This window comes from Notothenia coriiceps, unplaced genomic scaffold (genome assembly GCF_000735185.1).
Source record: "Notothenia coriiceps isolate Sejong01 unplaced genomic scaffold, NC01 NC01_scaffold00037250, whole genome shotgun sequence".
Classification (NCBI taxonomy): domain Eukaryota; kingdom Metazoa; phylum Chordata; class Actinopteri; order Perciformes; family Nototheniidae; genus Notothenia; species Notothenia coriiceps.
In genome coordinates this window covers 15,292,496-15,303,965 of record NW_011369951.1, presented here as the reverse complement: position 1 = coordinate 15,303,965, position 11,470 = coordinate 15,292,496, and the positions used below count along the sequence as shown (strand labels likewise).

General features: G+C 40.1%; 1 protein-coding gene across 1 annotated transcript in view; it reads right to left on the bottom strand.

Annotated features, from left to right (window-relative positions):
• Positions 1-11,470, bottom strand: part of LOC104967365 (neuron navigator 3-like) — a 19,688-nt gene that overhangs the window by 689 nt on the left and 7,529 nt on the right. The window contains exons 5-7 of the mRNA XM_010796774.1: positions 8,240-8,359; positions 8,027-8,137; positions 1,480-1,650 (exon numbers count right to left, since the gene is read on the bottom strand). Coding sequence (XP_010795076.1) covers positions 1,480-1,650; positions 8,027-8,137; positions 8,240-8,359 — 402 coding nt within the window. The remainder of the gene's footprint in view (positions 1-1,479; positions 1,651-8,026; positions 8,138-8,239; positions 8,360-11,470) is intronic.

Below are 11,470 nucleotides of genomic sequence, written 5' to 3'. Positions count from 1 at the left end.
ACACACACACACACACACACACACACATTGACTTCAACAAGTTCCATAGTGTTGCTCAAACTTAATGAAATAAGTTGTGTGTGTGTGTGTGTGTGTGTGTGTGCGTGCGTGCGTGCGTGCGTGCGTGCGTGCGTGCGTGTGTGCTTAACAATAAGAAATGAATGGTGTGGGCGATGGGGGAAGGNTGACTGCACTTTTTCCTAAATGGGATGGTGCAGTCTCCCCTAGCCGCACCTCTAGTAACCCCGGCTGATGAAGCCAGCCAGAGGAGGAGAAAGACTTCCCTCCGTGTGTCTGGAGTAAATTGAGAATGTGTGTGTGTGTGTGTGACAAAAGATCTATATAAACAAAGAGATGAAGTAGACAAAGTCCAGCTAGGCATGACTGCTCTACTGACTTGACACAGCTCTAGGTGTGTGTGTGTGTGTGTGTGTGTGTGTGTGTGTGTGTGTGTGTGTGTGTGTGTGTGTGTGTGTGTGTGTGTGTGTGTGTGTGTGTGTGTGGGTCGAGGGGAGGGGGGTTAATGCATGAATGCACTGCTACCTTGTCACCATGAAAGGTGTGTGTGTGTGTGTGTGTGTGTGTGTGTGTGTGTGTGTGTGTGTGTGTGTGTGTGTGTGTGTGTGTGTGTGTGTGTGTGTGTGTGTGTGTGTGTGTGTGTGTGTGTTTGTCTGCGTGTGTTTGTGGTAAGGGATGGACGCTCTGCTGACTTGTCAGAGTTGCGGATTTTGCCAGCAGGAACTTTGACTCATTTACAAAGTGGCATTGTAACACGCTCAGGATAACAGCATCAGCCAAATGCCCGAGATAGCAATGCAGACATTTTAAAATATAAAGCTGTGTAAGCATAAACTCATACCAAGGTAATCCAAACCCACTTTAAAATAACACTTGTTCATGCACAAGAATTTTACGGTACAATCTGTATTTTTAAGTTACATTATCCTATAATGTGTTTTTTTCAGCAAGACTATAACACCTGGCGTGATCTCAAAAGTAGAAGACAAGAAATTATCTATAAAATAACAATCTTTCTGATTTGATCACCTGTATTGACGACACAAATGTTTAAAGGCTAAAACTCTACAGGCAGGCTTTGGTACTTCTTAATACTTTTTATTATTAAATATTTTGTTCTCATATTGCTGTTGCAAATTAAGTGTGTTCTAGAGTTCACATACAGAACAGAGAGAAGTCAGAGAATTCACAGGAGAAGCATGAGTTCTTTGTGGTCTTATAATATATTAGACTTGCATACATTTAAGTATAATAGGCAGAAGAAGGGTACAAAATTGAAAGGTTAAGAAAGAGATCAGCTCTCAAAATTAACCTAATGTAAGCCTACTGTACAATCCTAAGGACTGCCAAACCTACTTTCCATCACAAAAGTGCACTCAGCGTAGGCAAACAGAAACGTACCCCCTGCATAATGCATGACAATACAATGGAGTATTTAACATAAAACAGGCGCAGACTTACCGGCTCTGTCAGCTCCAGGACATTAGCCCTGTACGTGATGGGACTGCAGTCACGGGTGTTTCCCACAAGCGTACATGGGAGGAACATGGGACCCAGGTCATCACCATCCAGTATGTCCACAGTCAGAGTGGTGGTGGCCGTACGGCGCTCACTGGGATAGGGGGCTCGGTCCTACACAGAGAGAGAGAGAGCTTTGATTGTATTTCCTGGATCATACTGCACTTTCTTTTCTAGATATCCAATATGTTTACCTTCATGTCAAGAACAGAAAATTACGGGGGGGGGTTTTATCACCGACCTTGTGAATGCAGCAAAACCAAGAATATAATTTGAGGTACATTGAATTGTTTCTACTTCAATCTATGGCAGTTTAATGAATTGAAGCATGCAGTATTTTTCAACATGATGAGACGTGACTCAACAGTTTATTTGATTGTAGTTTACCAAAGAAGTCGTAACAATCTTTCATGAAAGCATATAAAGTCATCCCAATTTAGTCAGTCCAGGGAATTTTTTTACATTTTATATCCACCAGTACAAATGTGCTCCTTAAGATATCATTTGAAAATACATTTTTGTGATCTCAGATGGGTTTAGTAAACAAATCGTGTTTCCAACTATAAACTGCAGTCAAAATGCTACGATTGGGTTGGCCTTAAGAAAAAAAAAATAGTACCACCTTTATATTCCAGAAGTAAGAATTGTATTGAGGTTAGGTATGAGGTTTTTGAATACCACTTCACCAAAATGTATGACCTTGATGCATCCAAAAATGAAACATGGGTCTGTTTTTATTCAGAAAAAGACCTTCAGTGGGGACCTCGTAAAATATCACAACAACTGGAAACAGGTTCTTGTCAGACATTGAAAGTAAGAAAATTCAGAACGTTTTATTTCTAGCTAGGCATTAACGTGTAACCATTTTGTGTACACATCTACATTTTCAGGGCCCTTTGATGTGGTAGTTTTCTGCTAACACATTTTTGTGTTTCTCTAACTTGAAAACCTGCCAAGCAATATAAGAAGCATTACATTTTGTGTAACTTCCTGTTTTACTGTTATTGACTAGACCTGAAATTAGTGTTTCTCGACCACTGAATTTTTGGTGTCTGACAGAAAAAGATATTTTCCAGGAATTAATCCCTTCAAAACGTTGCCTCGCACACTTTATTATGCTGTAACATCCATGTTTGTGTGCGGAGGCTTTCATAACCAGGGCAGCCAGTAATTTCAGGCGACGATTGACACCTAATTACATGCTGCATGCATATCAGAATAACTGGGGGAATGTAAACTAGACAGTGACAGCAGAGAAAAACGTCCAGAGTAATTGTAAATAACACCGGTATTGTATTTGTATTCTCCTCTCTTTCCAATTCTGCCCGCCTTGAATGTGCAGGCTTTACAGTGCATTGTTTCATGTTGTCTGTGACAGAAGAAAGAAAAATCTCAGAAAAAAATGATGAACTTTAAAATAATTGTTTGGATAAATTATTGACTGGCGTAAATAATTTCAACCCTGTTACTATAATTAGAGTAACAGGGGTAATTCTTCATTGGAAAATATACATTTGATGCCTAGCTGGGCAAATCACTTTTTTTGATGGTTTATTATCTGTTTTTCCTAAATACATAAAAAAAAATTATAAAATAAAAGATTAATTTTTCAAATATGTTGGTGTCTAAATTGTCCTCCAATTCTGGAATGACCATTATATTAAGGTACACACATTAACCATCAACTAGTTGTTAATTAACCTGGAAATTAGCATTATATTGGCTCTTTATTAGTCATTATAACACACTTATTAATGCCTTGTTCTACATGACCATAGTCTACAAGAAATAAGCCATTAGTCGAGAGTTTTTCCTCAATAACCCTCTAATTAGTGCTTATTTATTGCAAGTAAGGACGTTTTTATGAGCTTTAGTCTTGATATGCTCTGCTCAATATGGGCCTAATAAGGCAGTAGTACAACAAGAATAGTGATTCTCCCATAATAACACTTAACAAATATGATCTATTCTTATGTAACAAGACATGAAACTATAAGTGTTAATTGTGTCTGAATAACTCAAAATTAGGTATTTATATCTAAGAACATGTTCCCTATTTCAAAGTAAAGTCTTGCTCATAACCAATAAGCTAGTAGTTTGACTCTAATTAGGTATTTCTATCTAAGAATATGTTCCCTATTTTAAAGTGAAGTATTGTTCATAACCAATACGGTAGTTTGCCTCTAATTGACCTGAACAGGTTCCCTATTCTAAAGTTGCCTCCTCTTCACACTAAGTAAATACATTATAGCACACAACTACATAAATTAACCTCACCAGTACATGAACAAAGTAGGCACACGTTGAAATATCTGTTTATTAATGAACCACTAAAGTGAGGTTCAGACACATACCAAAACATTTNCCGTACTGCTAAAGATGGTGGCAAACCGTGCGCAGACCGCAGGAGACCTCAGAAGACTCAGAAGAAATCCCTGCTAGCTCGCAGACGCAAGAGAGTGGTCGCCGACGCAGACGCTAAGCAACGACAGGAAACATGTAGTTCAAGCTTTTAAAAAGGTTGTGCCTTTTTAAAAGCTTGTGCTTACCATCTTTAATGGGTCCTTATGACTATTGCAAACGTTCAGGTTGAGGCTCTATGGCAGGGTCTGCAACCTTTATTGACCAAAGTAGCCAACAACTTTTCACAAACCTTAAAAAAAAATAATATCATATAGTTTTATGTTAAAAAATTTGCAATAGTCATAAAGACACATTACAATGCAGCACAAAGCTTTTAAAGAAAGGAAAACCTTTTTAAAAGCTTGTACTACATGTTTCCTGTCGTTGCCATACGTCTGCGTCGGAAAAAAACACTCTCATTCGCGTCTGAGAGCAGCCAGGGACTGTCATCTTCTGAGGTCTCTGCGGTCTGCGCACGGGCGAGGCGGCTTTGTCTGCTTGGCCTTGGCCATCGTAAAAACTTAAACTCTGTCGAGGAACCAGGGGGCGTCTATTTGCAAACTTTCAGAAGCGAGGCTCTATGATGTCACCGATGATGTCATCACATTCCGGCATGACATCATGGCGCCTGATGACGTCAAGGCTGATAAACGTTGTCACTGATGAAAACATTCCCATTCTTTAAGCTTATTAAATGACATACCGATGCAAGACTGTGATGACTCATCGGCAATGACATCATACGGCAAATGTCATGCAGATGGAATGACCATCATCCGCTGACATCACAGAGCCTCTCCAGAAAGTTTGCAATTGACCCCCGTTTCCTCCACCAGAAGTTTTACGTTTTTTGACGATGCCAAGCAAAAACCGCAGACAAGCCGCTCGCCCGTGCCCGCGACGCAGTGAGACCTCAGAAAAAAGTCCTGGCCTGCTCGCAGACGCAAGAGAGTGGGATCCGACGCAGAACGCAAGCAAGACAGGAACTATGTAGTTAAGCCTTTTAAAAAGGTTATGCCCTTTTTAAAGCTTGTGCTACAATTTTTTAATGGTCCTTATGACTATTTGCAAATTTCAGGTTGAGGACTCTAGGCAGGGTCCGCAACCTTTTTGACAAATAGCCCAAGCCTTTTCCACACATTTTTGAAAAAAGAAACAAAAATTTTTTATTAAAACGTTGCATAGTCATAAAGACCAGACACAATGCAACACAAAGCTTTTAAAGGAAAAACCTTTTTAAAGCTTGTACTACATGTTTCCCTGTCGTTGCTAGCGTCTGCGTCGGGACCACTTCTCTTGCGTCTGCGGAGCACCAGGGACTTCATTTGAGGGGCTCCTGGCGTCTGCGCACGGGCGATTGCTTTGTCTCGGTTTGGCTTTGGCATCGTTGAAAAATTAAACTCCTGTTGAGGAACAGGGGGGTCTATTTCAACTTTCAGAAGAGGCTCTATGATGTCACCGATGATGTCATCACATTCAGCATGACATCACTGCTGATAACGTCAAGGCTGATAACGTTGTCACTGATGAAGACATCCCATTATTTTAAGCTTTTAAAATGACATCACCGATGCAGACTGTGATGACATCATCGGCAATGACATCATCGGCAACGTCATGCAGAATGCGATGACATCATCGGTGACATCACAGAGCCTCTCCAGAAAGTTTGCAGATAGACCCCCCGTTCCTCCACAGAGTTTACGTTTTTTGACGATGCCAAGCAAACGCAGACAAGCCGCTCGCCCCGTGCGCAGACGCAGGAGACCTCAGAAGAAGTCCCTGGCTGCTCGCAGACGCAAGAGAGTGGTCCGACGCAGACGCTAAGCAACGACAGGAAACATGTAGCACAAGCTTTTAAAAAGGTTTTGCTTTTTAAAAGCTTGTGCAACATTTTTAATGGTCCTTATGACTATTGCAAACTTTCAGGTTGAGGCTCTATGGCAGGGGTCTGCAACCTTTTTGACCAAAGGAGCCACAACCCTTTTCCACACATTTCTTTGAAAAAATAAAAATAATAATAATTTACAAAAGTTTGCAGTTTGTTAAAGTTTGTTTACGTCGCAGCTCGTGACGTAACTATGAGTCTAGTGGATGGTATCAGTACTACAAGTAAAAACATTTTTTAAATTTTTTTATTAATTACATTGTTTATAAATTAATCTGAGGGCCTCAAAAAGAGGAGTTCGCCATTTGCCCATCTCTACCCTAGAGGATTTGAGGTCCACCCCCACTTAAAATATGTTCACATGGATAGGTTCCTAAATACATTTGCAACTTTTTTTTAAATTAGTAACCCATGTCCANCAAGGATTTTAGCCCGCATAATCAAGGAATTTAGCCCGCATAATCAAGGATTTTTGCCCGCATTTTTCTGGAGGGTCTAGATAGGTTCCTAAATACATTTGCAACTTTTTTTTAAATTAGTAACCCATGTCCATATGTTTATTTTTGGTTGGTAGATTTAAGCTATAGGGCTATCACTATGGGCAGAAACGCTGTAAATATTGACAAATAAATCCAGCAAAATGGCACAAAAAAAACTGTNGTGTGTGTGTGTGCGTTAGTTTTAAAGACCCCCATAGAGCTCAGTTTATAACTCTAACCCTGCTTACAGTCATTGCTTTCTGACGGACTTGACCCTTTTACTCTTCAGGTTGCATAGGGAGAATTAGTAGCAGTCTACTGCCATGCTATTCACTTCACTTTCTCCCACTTCCTGTCTAACCTTCAGTACAAATGTTACAAAAATATAAATGTGCAAATGTGAAACATACAGGTCAATATCACCTTGCTCTTGGTAGCTGAACTGTCAATACCCCAAAACATATTCTTAGATATAAATACTTGATTTTGAGTTATTTAGACACAATTAACACTTATAGTTTCATGTCTTGTTACTTAAGAATAGATCATATTTGTTAAGTGTTATTATGGGAGAATTACTATTCTTGTGGTACTACTGCCTTATTAGGCCCATATTGAGCAGAGCATATTAAGACCAAAACTCATGGACAACAACTTCCTTACTTGCAACAAATAAGCACTAATTAGAGGGTTGTTGAGGAAAAACTCTCAACTAATGGCTTATTACCTGGAGAATATGGTCATGTAGAATAAGGCATTAATAAGTGTTTTATAATGACTAATAAAGGGCCAATATAATGCTAATATGCACGTTAATAAACAACTATCCAATGGTTAATTTGTGTACCTTTATATAAAGTGTTACAATTTTTTTTATGAAATGAACATAATTACCCGGTTGCTGAGATAACTCTCATAGCTGTGAAGTAGATGAGAAGCTAAGTTAGCTTAGCTTTCCTTGGTAGAACATGTTTGTGTTCGCTTTGAATTTATATTTAGCAAATCCACAGCCAATCAAGTTATTCTTAATATTGTATTCAGATAAACATTGAATACGTCTGGCTTTCAAGCAGTCAGAAACACATTAATCTTTCAGTGTTCTGTGGACTTGTAATAATGCTTTTAGGCTAAATGGGCCTTGAGACATGACTATTTGCCACTTCGAAAACCATTTCTCTTGAGTGAAATTACCTATAGCTATTGTAGAACACTTTTCTAAATAAACAGAGTGCTATAAAATGAAAGCAGAACAATTACTCTGACAAAGACATACGTGATAATTAAGGATGTGCTAATAGTTAACTTAATTAAAGGGCGGCTGTGAGGTAGAGCGGCTCTTCTCTTAATCACAAGGGGGTTAATTGATCCCTGCCTGTGCGTGACAAATTGTCATTGATGTGAAACTGAACCCACTTTTGATGCATGATTGGGTGAGGGAGAGGTGCTTTGTCCGAAAAGAAAGGAAGGCACTTCATAAATGCAGATTGCTGACTTAACAAGCAGCAATAGTCCAAAGGTGTGTAACAGGAATAGTACCATGATAAAACATTTAAATAAAATATAACAACATCCTAGGCTGCAGTCTATACTCCCACTCAATCAGGAGTTCATTGTCTTTAAGTTGTTCTTCATAATGGTTCTCAGTTGGAAGCTTTTCCTTTCAAAAAACGTTTTAAAAGTATATCATAGCTAAAGGCTGTGTTAAAAAAAAGTCACTTACATTTGCCTGTATGATGACCATGTAGCGTGTGATCTCCTCATAGTTGAGTCTTTCTCTGAGGACTACGGATCCAAAAAGTGTGAGGGGGATGTCAAAGGTCCTGTTTGTTGTCTGAAACACAGATTACACACATAGAAAGTCACTAACAGAGTCAACATAGTTCATAACCTGGTCCCTATTCCCAAGAGATCAGCAGGCAGAAGGATAGCCTACCGGGTCTCTGGGGTTGTACTGGATGGTGTACTCTATCTGTCCATTGGGACCGTCATCAATGTCTGCTGCCCCATTGTTCCCATAGAAACCAGAGAAGATAGTGGTTCCTACTGGCGTCATCTATGAAGACAACAGGAGAGAGGAGTTCAGTATCTTGTATACAAGCTAACAATACCTGCTGTCAAACGTTTAAACACTTTCACATTGGTTTTCACAACTCATATCAAACAGCTTCTATCTGTTCTGTTGTTTTCCTGGCATCTCCTGCCTGTATGTGGCAGAGGGGAGGGAGGGGCACATTAAAAACCTCCTCACATGCTTATGGCCATAAGGGATCCGGATACCCCACTGTCTCTACAAATATAAAATGACTTGCAGCTTAATGTTTATTGTGCTCAAATGGGGCTTGAGAGGGAGGATCAGCATGCAGCTGTTTGTGTGCTTTTGTTTGCTCTTGGAATAAAATGAAACACAGGCAGCAGGTTAGTACAACTTTTTTTGAGGGCACTGTTTGCGTAAATCTTTCTCTGTCAGTACTGTGAGAGTTTGCTACACGTAATCGCCCATTTGAATACAAGTGCTTACATTAAACGGGACATTGGGTGATAGGAAAACATGTATGGTATGTAAAGTTTGCTTTTTCTCCCAAAGACAACAAGGAGCATGTGGGTGTCTTTATCTATTTTTGGGTCTATTATTTTAGTTAAATAGAATAATAGTAACAGATTCAAACCAAACTCTGACTGTTAAAAAACACGAATCCATTTTTTAAAAGATTATAGCATGACTAAAAAGTGTGAATAAGACACCGTATCTTTTTCACACCTACCCTTTCCACAGTTTAACATTTCAAAATGTTATTTGCTCATACCAAAAGGTTTAATCCAATTTGCCGCCATGTTTAAGTAAACTTCTTCTTCTTGGAAAATGTAGGGTTGCCAGAAACTGACCATGATCAAAATCGATTATTCGGCAGCCCTGGCGAATAATAATCGATTATTCGACAGACCCCCCCCCCCCCCCGTGCCTGTTACCCCCGAGGTTGTTGTCACAACGTAACTGGACGATTGGAATACACTGTGTGAGCCGTTACATAATACTCTATTGTCTGTAGGTGGTTTATCGGAGACATGTACGAAAACGACAGTCTGCCCGTCGTCGTGTTCGTCGTCTTTCTCGTCTCAAAGAACCTGTCGTCTCCCTTGTATAGACAATCTAAGACTCGAAGGTCTTGATCGACGAATTCTATCGGTTAGGGTGGCAAATCCACACAGGAGGCTCTCAACTTAAATTGATGCTCCGCCAAGTTGCGACTTTTGACCTTGTTGCCTTTGTACCGTCGGCGACGGTCGGTCTGGGTCGTCCTTATAGAGTAATACGTCAGGAGGGGTCGGACAGGTTGAGTCTAGGAGAAGGAGTGGAGAGAGAAAGAGAGAGGACCGGGAGAAGGGCGAGAGGTGAGGTCGAGAAGTAATACAGTGGAAAAAGACGGTGGAGGGGCGGAAGAGACGTGTAGATATATAAAGACGAACAAGGAGGATGGTAGGAAGAAAGAATGTCGGGAGGTCAAAGAGTAATGAGATAATTGTATATAAGGAAACTATAACAAAACTTGCTGTGGCATGTTGTCTACGAAATATTTCTTGAAACTCTCTACTCAGGAGAAGGTCGGTGTACTTTTACACCAGACAATTTACAACCAACCGAACCCCAGTAGTAAAAAAATTTCAAATTTGTAACTCACACGTGTAATCCGATAACCAAATTAAGTGAAATGAAACGGGGTCTTGTACCATTTGTAATTTTTGAACGAAAAACAGCAGATAATCGATGGTTAATACTACGTTCCCCTCGCTCCGTCTGTCTAATTCTGTGTGTCTCTCCGTTATCGAATAAATATTCTTACAGACCCCGTGTCAAACTACTCAGAAGCGACTTTGGCGAAAGACCCAGTCCCACTAGGACCCCCGACCTAAAGAACTCAACCGTGGCCAACGGTCTCAGACGTCAAGAAAGTAATTTCGGCCATAGCGCTTTTTTAACCGTTTCACGTGTCGCCAGTCTGATGAGCTGGCGGTAACAACATAGTCACCCCTTCGTATTGGACAAATTCCTTGTACTACATTGTTTAGTAACCACGTCGTCGATTTAGATTTCGACTTACAGTTTCTACAAACAGTACGACAGTCCTCAAATCTGCCGCAACAACTATGTATTGAGTCTGTCCCAGGGTTTCCGGTGTACGGACCTTTTTAATGTCGCTACCGTTGCATTATCCGACCGTTTTTCGAAGGAAAAATAAAACGACATCATTAATAATTGTGAGGGAGAATTCTTGAGAAGTCTTTCGGTATAAAAGACTTCCATAGATAACATCGAAAGCAAAGATATGATCTTCACTCATAAGACAACGAGTCACGTACACTTGTAAATTTTATAAAATAATGGGCGGAGGTTTGAACTCATAACATTTGTTGCCGTTATAACCTAACACAACATCGCATCCAGGTAGTTGATCGTACCTAACGGTCACTCAATAACGCGTAATAAGACTTATAAGCAATGTCAGACGGTATTAGCCTTACATATAAAAATTTTTAGCTAAAAATAAATATAATAAAAATTAATACATAACATACCAACAACCCAAAACCCGAATCCAGTTGCGTTTTATCATCTGATTACGAATTATTACATTATCATAATTCTTACATTTCCGGCAAGCCAGTGTCGGTGTCAAACAAAATGACATTTGACACCTCCTTCGGACGCACGTCTCGGTCTGAGCGACAGACGAACGTCGTGGCGATGTGTCTGGGGCGGGGGTGGCTGGGGAGAGACGAGTGTGCACGCTGCTCTTACTCCTTGTTTCGCCGTCCATTTTTCTAAGGGGAGCACCTTGATGACGCTTTAATGTTCAGGTTTCGCCCTTCAATTTACGTTTTCGAGACGCTTTTCTGCAACCAGATAGTGTCGAGTTGGAGTTGTTACGCAAGCGTAAACTCAATCCTCTCGTCCGGTTTCTCCAATGTCTCCTTTCTGCGTCGTGACCGACGCGTATCGCGTAGAGTGTTTATTTTCCGTTTAACCGTCCGTGAAATCCTTTTATTGTTTTTAATTTGGTTGTAGTACAACTCCCATCCAGATAATAGCAAATAAAACGAAACATGACAATTTGTACTAAGGTCATTTCTTTTGTGCCTTAGGGAACAACTGACTCAAAAAAAAAGA